Source organism: Aotus nancymaae, unplaced genomic scaffold (assembly GCF_030222135.1).
Source record: "Aotus nancymaae isolate 86718 unplaced genomic scaffold, 86718_ANA_hifiasm-v0.15.2.pri h1tg000053l, whole genome shotgun sequence".
In the NCBI taxonomy this organism is placed as follows: Eukaryota; Metazoa; Chordata; class Mammalia; order Primates; family Aotidae; genus Aotus; species Aotus nancymaae.
This window is the reverse complement of record NW_026988467.1, coordinates 20,062,380-20,081,426: the sequence shown is the minus strand read 5'-3', so window position 1 is coordinate 20,081,426 and position 19,047 is coordinate 20,062,380. Positions and strand designations below refer to the sequence as shown.

Below are 19,047 nucleotides of genomic sequence, written 5' to 3'. Positions count from 1 at the left end.
CCATAGACCATACTTTGAGTAGGAAGGCATTAGCTATCCAGACTTTTCTCTGTATCATCTAATCCTCCATCCAAATGTCTAGAAACCAAAAGCAGAACAAAAAGCAACCACTGTCAATTTAATAAGGCCAATAAAGGTTACTTTTGGGTGAGTTTTGTTTTGTTTTGAGAGTGAGTCTCACTCTGTCACCCAGGCTGGAGTGTAGTGTTGCGGTCTTGGCTCACTGCAACCTCTATCTCCTGGGTTCAAGTGATTCTTCTGCCTCAGCCTCCTGAGAACTGGGGTTATAAGTGCGCACCACTATACCCGGCTAATTTTTGTACTTTTAGTAGAGATGGGGTTTTACCCTGTTGGCCAGGCTGGTCTTGAACTCCTGACCTTAGGTGGTCTGACTGCCTCAGCCTCCCAAAGTATTGGGATTACAGGCATGAGCTACTGCGCCTGGCCTTGGGTGAGTTTTTTTTTAATTCGACACCCTGGGGCAATTTTCAGTAGTCATGGTCTAAATACCTGTTGTGTTTCCTGTGTCATATCATAGGGATTTAGAGCATAGGGGGCAAAAAACAAATTTTCACGCTCAGTAACCTTACTGTTTACAAATGAGATGAGTCAGATTAAACAGCAAAAGAACAAGTCAGCTCAAGTCCACGCATCTATACAGTATACATCCACATTCACCAAAGAACACCTAAGAGTATTGATAGGCCACAGACTGTCATCAGCAGGCACCAAAACCCTCCCTGCGGGCCTTCCAGTGTCTAAGTGTCCACTCTGAATCCACTCCAATTCATGCGCTCCATGACTACTAACTGGAATAGGCTTTTCCAAATTGCAAAACTGATCCCTAGAGTCCCCCACTCTACACCCCCATTTAAAACCTTCCATTTCCCACACCCCCCACACACTGCTCTTGGCAAGGTCTACAAGGCCCTGCAGGGCTGGCCTGTGCCTCGCCCCCGCGCTTTGTGCTGCAGTCACACTGGCCCTCTCTCAATTCTTCATCGCATGCTGCGCTTCTCCCTGTCACACAGTCTTTCCGCGCACTGTTGGCTAGAACACGTGGTTTAACCCCATCTCCTTCACAACCAAAGATGAAGCAGGTGTGAGCTACAAGCAAGTTAGCATTTACTTCTGCCCCCCCGAAGAAGGCTTCCTAGGGGAGGGGAAGTGGTTACCATACAGGAGGAAAAAGACAAGGTCAAGTGAGGTGAAATAGGCAACAGGCTTGGAATGAAAGAGCTCACCAGAATATTATGTCCAAAAGAACTCGAAAATAGGCTGCGTGCAGTGCCTCATGCCTGTAATCCCAGCACTTTGGGAGGCCATTGTGTGCAGATCACTTGAGGTCAGGGGTTCGAGAGCAGCCTGGCCAATATGGTGAAACCCTGTCTCTATTAAAAACACAAAAACATTAGCCAGGCATGGTGGCACGCACCTGTAATCCCAGCCACTCCGGAGGCTGAGGCAGGAGAATCGCTTTGAACACAGGAGGCAGAGATTGCAGTGAGCTGAGATTGCCACTGCACTCCAGCCTGGGTGACAAGATCAAGACTCCACCTCAAGACAAAAAAGAACTTGAAAATGGAAGAATGGAAGTTTGTTCAAGATCCTATGGTCAATTTGGGTGTTTTCAAAAGGTTCGAGGAACCTAAAATACTGTATAGGGTGAGAAGTCTTTCTTAGTATTTTCATCCAGACTACCAAATCTCTCATTAGCTCCAGTTTTTCTTTAGCTCAAGACTTATATTGCCAAGTACCTATTTGGATATCCCCTCCCAAGGACCCCAGTGACCCTCTCAATACTATAATACTGTTAATCTGAAACTGAACACACATCTCTGTTTTTTAATTAAAAAAAAAATTTTTTTTGGCTGGACGCGGTGGCTCACGCCTGTAATCCCAGCACTTTGGGAGGCTGAGGCGGGTGGATCACGAGGTCAAGAGATCGAGACCATCCTGGTCAACATGGTGAAACCCCGTCTCTACTAAAAATACAAAAAATTAGCTGGGCATGGTGGCACGTGCCTGTAATCCCAGCTACTCAGGAGGCTGAGGCAGGAGAATTGCCTGAACCCAGGAGGCGGAGGTTGCAGTGAGCCGAGATTGCGCCATTGCACTCCAGCCTGGGTAACAAGAGCAAAGCTCCATCTCAAAAAAAAAAAACAAAAAAAAATTTTTTTTGAGACAGGATCTCATCTTGTCACCCAGGCTGGAGTGCAGTGGTGCAATCAAAGCTCACCGCAGTCGACATTTCAGGATCAAGTGATCCTCCTGCCTCAGCCTCCCAAGTAGCTAGAACCACATGTGTGCACCACCACCCCTGGCTAATTTTTTTTTATTTGTAGAGATGCCCTATGCCTCTTTTTTAACCGAGGGTCCTGGAGGCTTTTATTTCTGACTGTGTCAGTGGGCCCTTGCCCTCTGCTTGGCTTTGGTGCTTCATCGTCCACCTCTGCTCTCCCTTACGCTCCAGGCTAAAGGAGGTATTTGCCCTGTGTTTGAATACCCAATGGGCCTTCCCATTTGTGACTGCCTATACTGCTTCCTTCTCCCCAGCCTGATCCAAATGTTAACCATTCTTCAAGCCTTACCTCAAGCGCACATCTTCTTATGAGGTCTCTGATCCCCTAGCAACAGATAGTTCCTCAGAACTCCCATAGCATGGTGAAATTCTTGTAGCACACATCGTATTCTACCGTGATGATGATGATGATGATGATTCCTTTAAAATTTCTTTGTATGATGGTGTCAGTAATATCTATTATCACTGAGCATTTACTAGCTGAGTATCTTGGGCCCATTATATAACTTCTGCATGCTTCTGCTTTCATCTGTAAAACAGTGGTAATAACAGCTCCTAGCTCAAAGGGTTGCTGTGAGAATTCATTTAGTTAATGCAAAGAGAGCAGGAGAATCAGGCCTAACACATAGCGACTGATTAGTAAATGTTAGCTATTGTCATTACTATGAGTGCAGGGTAGCACTTTATATCGATTGCCTCAATGAACCCTCTGACCTCATGAACTAGGTTACTATTATTATTTTTAAAACATTGTAGTAAATTACATATAACATAAACCATTTTAACAATTTTATTTATTTATTTTGAAACAGTCTCACCTTTTGGAATAATAAAGTGCAATACTTTACTCTCAAAAAAAAAAAAGAAAGAAAGAGTCTGTCGCTCAGACTGGAGTGCAGTGACACAATCTTGGCTCATTGCAACCTGTGCCTCCTAGGTTCAAGTGATTCTCATGCCTCAGCCTTCTGAGTAGCTGAGATTAGAGGCGAACACCACGCCTAGCTAACTTTTGTATTTTTAGTAGAGATGGGGTTTCACCATGTTGGCCAGGCTGGTCTCCAACTCCTGGCTTCATGCCTCCCAAAGTGCTGGGATTACAGGCATGCGCCACCACGCCCAGCACATCTTAACAATTTTAAGTGTATAGTTCAGTAGGGTTAAGCACATTCACATTGTACAACCAGTCTCTAGAACTCTTCATCTTGCAAACTGAACCTTTATACTCCTTAAATAACTCATTTCCTCCTCCCCCAAGCCCTGGAAAGCACTATCCTACTTTCAATGAATTTGTATTATTATAGTCTTTACAGACTAAGAAAACCAAGGTTCTGAAAGTAATTTGTTTTTAGAGAAAGAATCTGGATTTGAACCCAAAGCCCGGGTCATGCTCTGAGCCACTTTGCAATATGTTCACCTCACAGAGTATCTGTGATGTTTTCCCTTCCCCCATAATAGTGATGGCCATTGTGTGCCAAGGCCCTCCTCTGTACCATTCTCACATTTAATCCACACAGTAGCCCGGCAGTCGTTGTGAGGGGTGGTGTCCTATTTCCCACATCAGCAACTGATACAGAATAGGGTTCAGTGGGTTTGGGTCTGTTTGATGTCTTTAAGTAGGCTAAATAATAGTAGATAAATTTGTATTGCTTTTTTTTTTTTTTTTTTTTTTTTTTTGAGACAGAGGTTTGCTTTGTCACCCAGGCTGGAGTGCAGTGGTGTGATCTTGACTCACTGCAACCTCCGCCTCCCGGGTTTAAGCGATTCTCCTGCCTCAGCCTCCTGAGTAGCTGGGATTATAGGCATCAGCCACTGTGCCTGGCTAATTTTTTTATTTTTAGTAGAGACAGGGTTTCACCATGCTGGCCAGGCTGGTCTTGAACTCCTGATCTCGTGATCTACCCGCCTTGGCCTCCCAAAGTGCTGGGATTACAGGCGTGAGCCACCATGCCCAGCCTTGTATTGCATTTCTAATGCAATTGTCTACATTTTTGGAAAATATTGATTCTTTTTGGAGAAAACCAACTGAAATGCATGAGGTCATAAAAAGCTTCCCAATCATCTCCGCTTCCCCCTCCTCCTGCAGAGTCAATCTGCTCTCCTCACCCCAGGCCAGTCCCCAGGCCTCCCTCATCTTTACCTCATCACTAGCTTTGCCATCCACAGCCAAAGGCAAAGACAAACAGGCAGGCAGGCAAGGGGACATAAGGAACTGTCCCCGCTCTGCTTCCTCCCCCTGCTGCTCCACCCCCACACCATCCCCTCTAGCCATAACCAATCCTGACCAACCTGGAACATGCGCTGGCCTTTCACGCCTCCGTGCCTTCGCACATGCTGTTCTTGAAGACTGGAATGCTTTCCCTCCCACCTTCTCCACCTCCAAACTCCTACAGTCTTACCAGCTCAGATGTCACCTCCTCTGTGAAGCCTCCCCCACTCCCCGCCAGCTAGGAATCCACCCCCTCCTGGGTGCAGACTAGCTCACCCCTTATTATAGCACTTGGACTGCAATGACTGTTTGCAAGTCAGTGTGTCCCCCATGTCCCCAACTCCCTGTGCAGTGATGAGCCTTTATCACCCCTCCTAGCAGGGGTCATGAGAAGCCCAGGTCATTTTGACTTTTTGAGGTGCCCCGTCTGTTTGAAAATGAAGAGATGACAAAACAGGATTACACACATCAAGGCATGTTTTAAAATGTTGAGCAAGTTCATGTTTTTGATACAAAAAACTATGACAATTGTGCTGCTCACAAGATAATTATAAGATTTATTAAAATATAAGAACTTACAGTGCTCCACAGGCACAGTGGCCTGAATAGAGTATAGCTTTAAGGATATACAAGGAGGGTCTTTGATCACATCGGCCAGTGGATGTCTAACTTTATTTAGAGATAATGTCAAGAGCGTAAATTGGAGACCCTGGCCAAATGGCTCTTCTGGCCTCTTTCCCAGGGATGACAGGCTGTACTGCTGCCTTTGCACACAGTAGGTACTCATTGTTTGCTGAATCATGGGAACGAATACAGCTTTCCAAGTTGGTTACTGAAAACCCACATACATTAAGTATTCCCAAGAAACACTGCAGTCCTGAACAATGGAGCAGGAAGCCACCTCCTCCTCCAGTGACCCCCAACCCTGAGTCCAGCTGAAGGCTGCAACAGGAAGCCCCTCAGCCACTGTCCTTCCACTCCCTCCTCCCCACTCCCCCCAGGGGCTTCAGATGCAGTCATGCTTTCCATCCGCTCCCAGCCTCTCTTCTCTTTCCAACCTCTGGAGGGTCCCAGGTGAAGAAAGAAAAAAGCACTTACAGAAGGAGGCAGACAGCCAAGCTGAGCCCGGGAGAGTCGTCCCGGGCGCCACCCCGCCCCCGCCCTGCAGGCCTGAGGAATAAAAGAAACAGCAAGAAGACAAAGAAGGGCTTAAAGCACTGGGGCAAAGGAGTGGGGGAAGGCCTAAGAAAGTTTACAAAGCAATCTGTCAGAGAAGGGATGAAAAGGGAACCCCGCTGGGCTGAGGGGGCTCAAGCCCTCAGCTCACCTTAGGCCCAGTTAGAAACCTGCAATTACTTCAGCTAGTCTGAAAGGCAACCCTCCTCTTTCCAAGCAGCATAGTTATTAACCTCTGACCCAGAAGTTTCCCTGAGCCTGAAGCCTCAACTTCCTGGGGTTTTGGCAGCCTCAAGTACCTATGCCCTACTAGACTCAACACACCGCTCACTTGAACCCACCAAACTGGCCCAACCTCTGTTCCGTCTGAATTTCTGGAAGAAACACAATGTGAGGATAATGTCACCCATTTATCCTCACAACTATTAAGCCACTTTGATTTCCAAGATTTTCTTAACTATCCAATATACCCACAAGCATTTCTGGAAGCTTCCCTTACCGCCAAAGCCAGGGTTAATAAAAAGTAACGGCTATCATCCAAGAGCACACTCTCTGGAGCCCTTTAATCATCTCACTCAGGCCTCACAACATCCTTAGGTATGATGACCCTCATTTTAGAGAAAAGGAAATGGGCCTGGATTCAATGACTTTCCAAAGGATACACAGCCTGGATTCCAAACGAGGTCTGTCTGACCTTGGGGCCCACACTCTTTCCACTGGAGATACTGCCTCTTGGGGACCCTCCAGGATTCAATTTTAGGTGTTTCTTGAATCAATTTTATTTTTATTTTTGTAGCCAGTCAAATTTAGCAGTGGTGGGTTGTATACCAACTTTAGTTACATTAATGTTACTATATTTTGGTAACCCATCGGACCAGCCTCGGATCAATTTTAGATGGGATAGGATGGTATAATTCTGCGACATCTGAAGAATTCCTAGCCCCATAGTTGCGGGTGGAAAGAGAAGGAATGGGAAAGTCTGCATTATGGCTGGGTCGGGTCCTTCTAGTTCTTTTTAGACACTTGAGTAATTTAATCATAAGTAACTGGGCACTGGGAAAAGGACACTCACTCATAAAAGCATGGCCTGGAGTTATGTTTGAAAAAAATTTTCAAGTTCCTCAGTGGGTGGATCTATCTGCAAAACAAAAGAAAGGCCCCTTTCCCAGCCTAGGCAGAGAAGTCTCCTGTACAGTTAGAGACAACAGGCTTCCGGGCACATAGCCAAGGTTCTGGGGATATTTATAACTTGAAGAGGGTGGGAGTCCCTAATAAGCTGCTATATTCTTTTTCCATCACTTCCCTCTCCAAGGCTACAGCGAGCTCGGAGCTCTTCCCAACGCAGAATGCTTGCTTTCCCTAGTGCTGGACTCCCATTGTCTAATTCCCTCATCCTGGCTGGGGAAAGGGAAAGCTGCGAGTCCTCGCGGTCCGAGGAGATCCAGCTGAATGCAGCTTAGTTGCTGGTGGTTTCTTGGCCAGCCTCTGTGGTCTCAGGGATCTGCCTACGAGCCTGTGGTTTCTCTCAACTGCCTGCGAGTCTGAGACCTCGGGAATCTTGAGTCTTTAGGATCTGCCTACGATATCTGGGCTTCGCCTGCAAGTCTACGGATTTGAGATCTACCTGCGGGTCTGAGACCTCCGGGACCTGCCAGTGCTCTCTAGAATCTTTCCGAACGCCAGGTCTGAGAGTACGCTGGTGCTCTGGGATCCGTTCGCGGTCTCTCAGATTTTAGAGCCGACGATCTAGTGGATTTTTTGAGGGACAGGAGGTAAGTCTGTTCGTCCCCTACTCGGGCTTTTGGCTTCCTACCTTCAACCAGACAGGGACTGCTAACATCCTGAAGGCCCGCCTGATTTAAGGCCTCAGACGCCCATGGTCCCTTCGGTGCGGGAGGCCGCCAACAGCCCTAGTAGCAGATAAGCCCTCGGGGACGATAAGGAGGGCTCGCCCCCCGCCCCGGGGTCTGGCTATCTTCCCCTTACACGCCCTATAACGCCACCCTGAGTTCCCCCAGGATTTTCGCCTCCTCGCCGCTGGGCGCCACTCAGTCCGCCGCTCAAGGGGCGCCCTCTTGAAAAGGACGCGGTCGCACATCCCTACAGGGTTAAAGCGCCGGAGCGGAGACACCACCACGCTCAGCTGCAAACCGCACTCCGGACCCGCCTCGGCGACGCGGGGCCTCTCGGGAGTTGTATATCGCGCAGAGCCGTGCGGCCGCAGGCCCTGCTGGGAAATGTAGTGCATGGGCGGGGCTCAAAGTTCCAGCGCGGCCTCCGACTCTCCCCTGGGGAGTGGGCGGCTGCCGCTTCCCTCTCCGGCCTGGGCTGTCAAGCAAGGGCTAATTCTAGATCAGCTCACATGCCAGCGCCTAAATTAGGCCTGACTTCGCAGATATAAGGCCCGACTCAAGAGAATCTACTAGGGACGTGAGGCGAAGCACGCAGCCTCCTTGGCTTAATCGTGCTGCAGTCTCCATGAGAAGAAAGCGACAATATGCCGCCCTGACTGGGAGGACGCGCTTACTTCTAACTCTTTTGTTCTTTTCCCTCCTTGGCTCTTGGCCTCTGGCTGGCTTTTGTACGCGGGAGTAGAACTCCAACTCCCGGCAGGCCATGTGGGCAGGCGCAGGCGTACTAGAGGCTCTTGGCCACGCTGTGGGAGGCGGGCCTAGTGTTCCGCCTCTGATTGGCGGAGTGTTTTACGAGCATCGCTCGCTGATTGGCTGAGGCAGCTGCCGGAAAGGACCCGGCCTCGAGATGGCCGAGCGGAGGCGTTCCCTGGGCTGGGCTGAGCACCTCCTCCCTGAGACAGCATCCGTCTGACCCCTGGCGCGGGAGGGACCCACCCAGGGGGCTGTCCTAGTAGATTCTGGCATTGCCTCCACCCCACAGTGGCCGCGACACAGAGGGCGGGTTGCGCTCGAGGGTCAGGGAGGAGAGTGACCCGGCCCCAGTCCAGGGCCCTCCCTGCCCGCCTTACGGCCAGAACTCCAGCCCTGGGGAGTGGGCAGGGCCTGTTTTCCTTGCCTCACGCCCTGCTTTTCGCCTCCTTCAGCGCTGTCTGCTAGCTGCTTTTCCTGCTTTCTCTCCCAGGAGGAGAATCCTTGTGCTGGAGATGGCAGCCACCCTGCTCATGGCTGGGTCCCAGGTAAGCCAGGGGTGGCTTCTCGGACCATGTCTCTGCTTACCCGCCTCGTCCGGTGTTTCTCTGCTCTGCAAGTCCCTGTGGGAAATTCCCTGGGATTAGTAATTCGCTTGCTTCGATATTCTGCCTCCAGGGGCCTAGTACCAGGCCGTTATAGTCACAAACACGCATATATCGAACACCTGCTGTATGCCTTTAAATACTGAGGAAATAAAAGATGGACGAGATGGGGGCTACCGTCCAGCTCACAGCTCACAGTTCACAACGTGTAGGGAGAAAGATGCATCCGTTTAAGCGTGACACAACGTGATAGTGCTCTGTTTCCTGTAGGAACAAAGTGCTGTAGTGTGGGAATCACTCCCAAGAAGTGGGAATGATGGTCTGTCTGGGGCGTCCAAGGGGAGTGGAGTGGTGCAGAGGGGTAGGGGGCATTGAAGAACAGTTGGTACTGGAGCGGGACCTTAATGAGCGGTAGAATTTCACTAGTGGGAGAAGGATATTCCAGGAAAAGAGGAACATTGTGAGTAAAGGTATGGAGTGATGCAAGTGCCAGATGTGTCCTGAGAAAGGCACAGCCAGAAGATCAACTTCTGGAGTGCGGCAGGGATAGCTGGCCATGGGACAAAGCAGTCGACTCATAAATTGCTCCCTTCTTTACCACATCTCTTTTTCGCTTGTTTATTTCTTCTTTGGACTCTACGGATCACACTTAATATCTTTTCCTCATCAGTATTTCTAACAATGTTTCTAATTTCAACAAGTCCAAATACAGAATAGTGAGGAAGCATTGTGTGATTTCAGGCACCTGTGACGTTTGAAGATATGGCCATGTATCTCACCCGGGAAGAATGGAGACCTCTGGACCCGGCACAAAGGGACCTTTACAGGGATGTTATGCAGGAGAATTACGGAAATGTTGTCTCACTAGGTAAGTCAGGATTCTACCTTTCTTTGCCTCCATGTTTTTGAGATCGTGTCGAAATGACTTAATTCTTTCTACACAGCCTAGTTGTTTGATTTTTAAAGCACTTAATTGGATATTGTCTTGACTTGAGTCCTCAGGCAAATCTTTGAATGTGGGAACATCCAGGTCATATTGTCTAAAAAGAAAAAAAATGCTTCTGTACATTTTAGAAACGTTCAGATTTCTTGTGCCCTGAGTCATTTTCCATTCTCCAGCCTGTTTGTACAGATCACTGACCAAACAGGTCTGGCATAATAGTGCTTGCCAGGATATAAATGCCCCCCTAAGTAGTGCTTTTACTCTGGGGCACTAAAAGATGAGGGGATTCTGACCCAGGTTCATGGGAGGGCGAAAGCCACCTTTTTGCTTTTGTTTTGGCTTCAGAGCCCTAGCTTTGCCTCAGGTTCCTTATCTGAGTAGGTTCTCATTTAGAGATGTTACAGTGTTGATGATGATAGATTTCGAGTGTGCCAAATGCTGTTCCATAAGAATGCTGAAATAGATCACAAATTCTGTTAGAGAGGGCAGCTGACTTTTTTCTTTAAACATAGTCTGCAAACCTGTTTTCTCTCTTTGCTGTACTTTGGTCAGGGTGTAACTAGAATAAACAGTATATTCTTGATCTGAACAGTCTTTTGACTCATTTTGTCTCCTGTCAAGACTTGACAGACATTAGCAAGCGTGTATGGGTCACTAGGTCATCTGCCACTCATTAGGATGAATCCTTTTTTTTAGAAATCTTTATTCCCATAGTCTTTCCCAGAATACAAGGCAACTCTGAAGGCTTTCCTTTTTAACTTGGGCTTTCTCTGATGTCCCTAGTTTCTTGAATCCTTTCTTTATCAAAGTAACCATAAATAGTTATCTACCCAGATCTGTTGCAGTCTGTAACCCAAATATCCAACAAAAGCAAGAGATGACAATCTTTAAAAAATGTGAATTTACAGTTCTGTAGTCTAGCCCCAAAAGCACTTGTTAGAAGAATGGAAGCACCAAAAAACTGGTTTCTTGCCCAAATAAGTTTGGGAATGGGTTTAAAAATTATGAGCATTTTTTTTGTGTGTGTTTTTGAGACAGGATCTTGCTCTGTTGCCAAGGCTGGAGTGCAGTGACACGATCACAACTCATTGCAACCTTAACTTCCCAGTCCCAGGTCCTCCTCCCATCTCAGCCTCCTGAGTAGCTGGGATCACAGATGTGTATCACCTTGCCTGGCTAATTCTATCTATCTATCTACCTATCTACCTATCTCTCTATCTATTTATTTAGAGATGGAGTCTCGCTGTATCACCCAGGCTGGAGTGCAATGGCATGGTCTCAATTCACTATAACTTCTGCCTCCCGGGTTCAAGCAATTCTCCTGCCTCAGCCTCCCGAGTAGCTGGGATTACAGGCACCCACCACCATGCCCAGCTTATTTTTGTATTTTTAGTAGAGACAGGGTTTCACCATATTGGCCAGGCTGGTCTCGAACTCCTGACCTTGTGATCTGCCCACCTTGGCCTCCCAAAGTGCTGGAATTACAGGCATGAGCCACCACGCCCAGCCTATTTATTTATTTTTGAGACAGAGTCTCACTCTGTCACCCAGACTGGAGTGCAGTGGCCCTATCTTGGCTCACTGCAACCTCCGTCTCCTGGGTTCAAGTGCTTCTCCTGCCTCAGCTCCCCGAGTAGCTGGGATTACAGGCACCTGCCACCATGCCAAGCTAATTTTTGTATTTTTAATAGAGATGGGGTTTAACCATGTTGGCCAGCCTGGTCTCAAACTCCTGGCCTCAAGTGATCCACCCACCTGGATCTCCCAAAGTGCTAGGATTACAGGCGTGAGCCACCAAGCCCTAGCCTCTTTTTATTTTTAATAGAAGCGAGGCCTCCCTGTGTTGCCCATGCTGGTCTCAAACTCGTAGGCTCAAGTGATCCTCCTGTCTCAGCCTCCCAAAGTGCTGGGATTAGAGGCCTGAGCTACTGCATCTGGCCTTATAAGGCCTTTTTACCTCAGGATTCCTTGGAACCATTACTGTGTTATTGGGCATTGTGAATTTTGAAGGAAGCAATATTGTATGTACCATTTATCAACCAATTTGGGGAATGCAGTGTCTGGTATAAAACTCCTTGTGGACAGTGGTTGTATATTTTGATTTTCATTTGAAGACTGTATGTGAAATATACTTAGACAATGCCAAGAATGTTCTCAGCCAGACATCTTTTTTTTGCCTTCTTCAATCTTCCCACTCCTATTTTCATTAAAAGGTCACTGAAAAGTAGAAAGTGACATTTGTCAGTCACGTTTCTGTCAACTAGGACATAGGTAAAGATTAATTTTTCTCCACATTAACATAGTGAGTTCTGGCTGGGCATGGTGGCTCATGTCTGTAATCCCAACACTTTGGGAGGCTGAGGCTGGCGGATCACCTGAGGTCAGGAGTTTGAGACCAACCTCTACTAAAAATACAAAAAATTAGCTGGGTGTGGTGGTGCTCACATGTAGTCCCAACTACTCGGGAGGCTGAGGCAGAATTGCCTGAACCCAGGAGGCAGAAGTTGCAGTGAGCTGAGATCATGCCATTGCACCCCAGCCTGGGCAACAAGAGTGAAACTCCATCTGAAAAAAAAAAAAAACCCACAGTGGGTTCTTAGTAAATATTTCATGATGCTACTAATGATGAAGGCTTGGCAAGTTAAAAAAAATACACACACACTCACTTAAAATATCTAGACTCTTGGCTTTTAATGATTCTAATTTAGAGTCTCATATTTTCTGCTTCCAGTTGTTCTTTCAAGACACCAGGAATATATATAATTTTACTTATTTTCTTTTTTTAAGAGACAGGATCTCATTCTGTCACCCCAACTGGTGTGCAGTGGCACAATCACAGTTTTTTGCAGCCTTGAACTCTTGGGCTTAAGTGATCCTCTCACCTAAGTCCCCTGAGTAGCTGGGACTACAGTTGCATGCCACCACACCCACCTAATTTTTTAAATTTTTTGTAGATATTGTTCTCCCTATATTGCCCATCCTGGTCTTGAACTCCTGGCCTTAAGTGATCCTCCTGACTTGGCTTCCTAAAGTGCTGGGATTATAGGAGTGAGCCATGGCACCTAGCCTGTACAGTTTTCTTAAGGAATCAATAAATTACAGCAATACAAAACATGAATTTTGACAGACCCTGAGTTTGAATCCTTGCTCTACCATTTGCTATGACCTTGAGCAAGTCAATTCACTTGTCTGGGTCTTGGATTTCTCATTCATGAAGTAGAGATCATCACAATTCCTGACTCTCAGGATAGCTGTGATGAAGAATATAGTAATTCATATAAAGAATTTAGGCCGTGCACAGTGGCTCACCCCTGTAATCCCAGCACTTTGGGAGGCTGAGGCAGGTGGATCACCTTAGATCAGGAGTTCGAGACCAGCCTGACCAATATGGTGAAACCCCATCTCTACTAAAAATACAAAAATTAGCCAGGCGTGGTGGCATGCCCCTGTAGTCCCAGCTACTCAGGAGGCTGAGACAGGAGAATTGCTTGAACCCAGGAAGTGGAGGTTGCAGTGAGCCAAGATCACACCACTGCCCTCCAGCCTGGGTGACAGAGCAAGACTCTGTCTCAAAAAAAAAAAAAAATTTAGTATAGTGCCTGGCACAGAATAGGTAATTTTTGAATAACATTTAAAATAAAATGTTACTTTTTATTACAGATTTTGAGATCAGGAGTGAGAGCGAGGTAAATCCCAAGCAAGAGATTAGTGAAGATGTACAATTTGGGACCACATCTGAAAGACCTGTTGAGAATGCTGAGGAAAATCCTGAAAGTGAAGAGCCCTTTGAAAGCAGAGATAGGTCAGAGAGACAATGGGGAGATTTAACAGCAGAAGAATGGGTAAGCTATCCTCTCCAACAAGTCACAGATCTGCTTGTCCACAAAGAAGTCCATACAGGTATCCGCTATCATATATGTTCTCATTGTGGAAAAGCTTTCAGTCAGATCTCAGACCTTAATCGACATCAGAAGACCCACACTGGAGACAGACCCTATAAATGTTATGAATGTGGAAAGGGCTTTAGTCGCAGCTCACACCTTATTCAGCATCAGAGGACACATACTGGGGAGAGGCCTTATGACTGTAATGAGTGTGGGAAAAGTTTTGGAAGAAGTTCTCACTTGATTCAGCATCAGACAATCCACACTGGAGAGAAGCCTCACAAATGTAATGAGTGTGGAAAAAGTTTTTGCCGTCTCTCTCACCTGATCCAACACCAAAGGACCCACAGTGGGGAGAAACCCTATGAGTGTGAGGAGTGTGGGAAAAGCTTCAGCCGGAGCTCTCACCTAGCTCAGCACCAGAGGACCCACACAGGTGAGAAACCTTATGAGTGTAATGAATGTGGCCGAGGCTTCAGTGAGAGATCTGATCTCATCAAACACTATCGAGTCCACACGGGAGAGAGGCCCTACAAGTGTGATGAGTGTGGGAAGAATTTCAGTCAGAACTCTGACCTTGTGCGTCATCGCAGAGCCCACACAGGAGAGAAGCCGTACCACTGTAACGAATGTGGGGAGAATTTTAGCCGCATCTCACACTTGGTTCAGCACCAGAGAACTCACACTGGAGAGAAGCCATATGAATGCAATGCTTGTGGGAAAAGCTTCAGCCGGAGCTCTCATCTCATCACACACCAGAAAATTCACACTGGAGAGAAGCCTTATGAGTGTAATGAGTGTTGGCGAAGCTTTGGTGAAAGGTCAGATCTAATTAAACATCAGAGAACCCACACAGGGGAGAAGCCCTACGAGTGTGTGCAGTGTGGAAAAGGTTTTACCCAGAGCTCCAACCTCATCACACATCAAAGAGTTCACACGGGAGAGAAGCCTTATGAATGTACCGAATGTGAGAAAAGTTTCAGCAGGAGCTCAGCTCTTATTAAACATAAGAGAGTTCATACGGACTAACACCTGTAATTATGATGACTGAGAAATGATTCATTTGAAGATACAATTTTATTTGATATCAATGAGCTCCCTCAAGACTGAGCTGCTTTTATCATACTCACTTTCCTAGTTGTGGGCCATGATTTAAACCATCAGAGATGACAAGCCATTTGAAATTCTCACCCACAGCTTTGGGAATGTTATCTCCTCCAAAATGGTGGTTTTTACTCATTCAATGGGTTACTTCATTAAAATCAGCCCCACAACTAACTGGAAATCTGAAGACCAAGGGACAAATGCTGGCGAAGGCCCCGGCCTGGAAATGGAGTAAATCTTTAAATGTTATTTTCTCCCATCCTTGGCCAAAAGAACTAGGGGAAATGTGGGACTTTAATAGGGTGGTCACAGCTGCTTTGGAAAAAGGCAACTAGAGACTCTGCCTGAATTGCTACACCTATTCACACATCATAGTAGTTGGGCACACACATCTTCCTCTCCAAAGGGCTTTTTCCTTGAGTTGCTCATACATTTGTATCTTTCCATCTTCCTGAGGGCTGGATTCCACCATGAAGGCAATGATTGTAACTTTTCTCCTTCTCATTGTTTCTAATTAGCTTGTTTAAAGCTTGTATCTTTGTGAAAGCTAACTGAAGATACAGTTGGAAAGGAAAAACAAGACACAGGTTTGGGGACCAAGGACCCATCAATGGTGGTGACTTTAGCAAAAGATGCCCATGGTTATTACTGCCATTAATCACATTTATAAATTTTCTTTGGGGATCACTATAGGGAACATTGTAGGGACAATATCTTCAAGGAAAGATAGGACCGTCAGTGACAGTTAAGTGTAAGGAGCAAGTGGAATTGACTCCTTCAGGAAAGGAAGCACAGAGTCCTTTCCCAAGAAATGTAGGTCATTTCTGTGTTCTTTCCCCTCTAATCTTTAAGATCAACTCTTCCTATCTTGCTAACTCTAAGATTTGATAAGGGCCACATCCCAGTGTTTATCTTAGCTTGCATCAGGGCATGTGTATGTACAGTAATGTGTATTTCTGTGGTTTTCCTAATAGCAGAAACTGAATTTACAGAGACTTAGCATGTTCTTGGATGATGTGAATCATGTGACAGAAGTATAGACATAACTCCAATGTGAGAAATGTCTTTTCATTCTTTATGAAAAAAATGTAAACACTAGTGCTCCAGTGTGCACTCTCCTGTAAGGTTTGTCTTTGTACAGAGCTAAGCACTTGTTTGTATGTGTTTGTCCATTGTGGAAGATAATGACCGGACAAATAGGTCAATTGTCCTATTCTCAGAATGACTTATCTTCTATGGCAATGAAGAACTCTTTGGCTTAGTCAGAAGGAATTAATAAACCTAGGTAGGAATGTATTTCCATCCTTCCAGCCTACAGATAAAAGTGGTTAAAATAACAGTTCACTCAATTTAAGCCCAGTAGTGTCAGTTTGCCTAATATCAGTCCAGGTAGGAATTAAGAAATATCTCAGATGTTGATGCTTATCCAAGCATGTTGGGGTGGAAGGGAATTGGTGCCCAGAAGATGGGACTGGAGTAAGGAATGTCTTTTCTTTTGAGAGTACTTCCATTTCATTTCTACTCTGCTTTATTGCTAATGTTCTTTATTGTGAACATTGTAACATTAAAAAAACGTTTTTGCTGTAGCTTTTGGGGATTTGGTGTTAAAGGAGGCAGTGTAGGGTACTATAATGAGTTATTGTGACCCACAGCTGTGTGAGACCACGTCACTTGTTAATAACACAAGCTTGAAAGTAACCCATCTTCCAGGGGGCTCCTTGATGTTGCCACTCTGTTTTAAGGACAAACTGAGGCAAGGAGCATTTTTTTGTTCTATACAAACTCTAGCAGACTGTGGGTATTGGGTGATGCATATGTTCTTGGTAACTAAACTCAAATATGTCTTTTCCCATATATGTTGCTGATGGTTTTAATAAATATCAAAGTTCTCCTTTGCTTCTGTGAGCCACTACGGGTATCAGCTTGGGAGTGGCCATAGATGACAGCAGTTCCATGACCTAACTGTATTTTGCCCCCTTTTCCTTCCCTACTGTTTTCACAACACCCCAACCAGTTCCTGCTGCTGCTTTTGGCTTCTTAGAAGTGAAGGGATCAAGACAAGGCTTCCAAACACCCAGCTATCTCCGTACATGAACAATCTAGCTGGGAAACTTAAAGGGCGAGAGCCACACCAGCTGTCTTCTCTCTTTCTGCCAATTGTTGCCCATTTGCTGTGTTGAACTTTGTGTAGAACTTACGCCTCAGACTCTCTTCACTAATGCTTTTTGCATGCCTTCTGCTCCCAAGGCCCTGGCTGCTTCTGCACACCCCGTGAACACTTTGTGCCTGTTTTCTATGGTTGTGGCGAGTGAATGAACAAGTCAATATGTAGAACAGTTTTCCTTATGGTATTGGTCACAGTTATCCTAGTGTTTATATCTGTATTATTCTAATAATATTCTATAATTAAAAGTATAATTTTTAAGTCAGCAAACCTGAGAATTATTTTAGTAATCCAGCACTGACTCATATAATGAGTTTTCATCAGGTTCATTAAAATTGGGCATGATTGTCTTTACACTGATGCATTTTGTACAGACGTACAGATATTTTACAGACGTTCTTGTAGGAATGTGGGAATACAGTATCTTGAGCCCTCTGTATATTGGCATATCTTGGGAAGATGAAAAAACCTAGGCAGTTTCCTATGAAGGTTATGCGGTGACAAAAACAACATGGAAATATCTGGTATGGGTGACTTACTACCTTTGGGGAAGGAAAAAAGAAATCCAAAAACAAAGACGAGAGAAGTCCTTATTGCTTTAAGGAGATATTTTGGAGTATTCATTAAGAATACTAAGGCCAGGCACGGTGGCTCACACCTGTAATCCCAGCACTTTGGGAGACCGAGGCGGGTGGATCACCTAAGGTCTAGAGTTCGAGATCAGCCTAGCCAATATGGTGAAAACACATATCCAGTAAAAATACAAAAATTAGCCGGGTTTGGTGGCACACGTCTGTAATCCCTGCTACTCGGGAGGCTGAGGCAGGAGAATAGCTGGAACCTAGGAGGCAGAGGTTGCAGCAAGCCGAGCACCACTGCACCCCAGCCTGGACGACAGAGCAAGACTCTGTCTCTCACACATACACACACACAACATACTAAAACATCAGGCAACTGCTCTGATGAAAAGAAAATAATTAGAAAAAAAAGAAAAAGAAAAAATACTAAAACAGTTTTTACCACACTAGGATTGGGTTCCTAGAACAGCAACACCTCTTAGAAACAAAGGCTCTCTATTGGTGACATAGTACAATCTGCCTAAAGCTGTGATTAGGTATTACCAGGGTGTGGCCACAATTTTCAAATTACTTACAAGTAATTTTCTCTCATGAAATGTTTTTTTAAATGGATAGCCAGCTTAGGCAAAGTTAGGGATGGAAGTGCTTTATATTGAGGAAAAATATAAATATGACAAAAATTTTTAATCTGGTAGCCAAGACTTGCAAAGAAGAGAAATTTTTATCAAAAAACTTTTTTTTTGTTTTTTGAAACAGAGTTTCTCTCTTTCACCCAGGCTGGAATGCAGTGGCATGATCATGGCTCATTGCAGCCTCAACCTCCCCAGGCCCAAGTGATCCTCCCCACCTCAGCCTCCCGAGTAGCTGGGACCACAGCTGTGTGCCACTACACCCAACTAATTCTTATTTTTTTTAGAGATGGGGTCTCCATATGTTGCCCAGGCTGGTCTCAAACTCTCGGGCTCAAGTGATCCGAGTCAGCCTTCTAAAGTGCTGGCTTACAGGTATGAGCCACCATGCCTGGCCTCAAAATATTATTTAGGCTACTCTGGGCCACTCTGCCTATAGGTTAGCCCTGCTCTGTCTATAGAGCAGCCAAAAGTATATATGTATAAACTCTTAGCCAGGCATGGTGGCGTGTGCCTGCAGTCCCAACTACTTGGGAGGCTGAGGCTGAGTTTGAGGCTGCAGAGCAAGATCTCATCTCTTAAAAGCAAAAAAAAACCCTCTCTTCTTACTACATGTTCAGCGTTTTTCATTGCTGGGAAGGAAAGTTAAGGGAAAATACTAATTCACAGGGAGAAGTGTAGCTTAAGAGCCTCCCTCAAAGAGTATTTGATATGTTAATATCTTGCCATTGTTATTATTGAGCAAATTTCCTTCTGTGTGAACTGTTCTCTAAGAGCCTAGAGGTAGGTTAGGGCTGTGTTTCCAGGCCATTAGGACATCCGCTGAAATGATAATTTGTTAAATGGTTCCCTA

At 45.8% G+C, this 19,047-nt stretch overlaps 1 protein-coding gene across 4 annotated transcripts; it reads left to right on the top strand.

The window, feature by feature from the left end:
• The first annotated feature begins 6,935 nt into the window (after window positions 1–6,935).
• Window positions 6,936–17,347, top strand: ZNF436 (zinc finger protein 436). Of its 4 annotated transcripts, none has more exons than XM_012439891.3 (4): window positions 6,936–7,456; window positions 8,781–8,835; window positions 9,634–9,760; window positions 13,496–17,347. In XM_012439891.3, exons 2-4 carry the CDS (start codon window positions 8,803–8,805, stop codon window positions 14,746–14,748), a joined length of 1,413 nt encoding a protein of 470 aa, XP_012295314.1. In that variant the 5' UTR covers window positions 6,936–7,456; window positions 8,781–8,802; the 3' UTR covers window positions 14,749–17,347. The 4 variants fall into 4 exon arrangements, with proteins under 4 accessions (XP_012295314.1, XP_012295313.1, XP_012295315.1 ...); XM_012439890.3 differs by having other exon boundaries at window positions 8,743–8,835; XM_012439892.3 differs by lacking the exon at window positions 8,781–8,835 and having other exon boundaries at window positions 6,949–7,456.
• Window positions 17,348–19,047: the final 1,700 nt, after the last annotated feature.

Excerpts from the sequence above, each read along its gene's own strand:
- ZNF436 (XM_012439891.3), top strand. The coding sequence starts at position 8,803 with ATGGCAGCCACCCTGCTCATGGCTGGGTCCCAG. Across the intron at positions 8,836-9,633 it reads TGCTCATGGCTGGGTCCCAG|GCACCTGTGACGTTTGAAGA; the intron begins GTAAGCCAGGGG and ends GTGTGATTTCAG. Across the intron at positions 9,761-13,495 it reads CGGAAATGTTGTCTCACTAG|ATTTTGAGATCAGGAGTGAG; the intron begins GTAAGTCAGGAT and ends TTTTTATTACAG.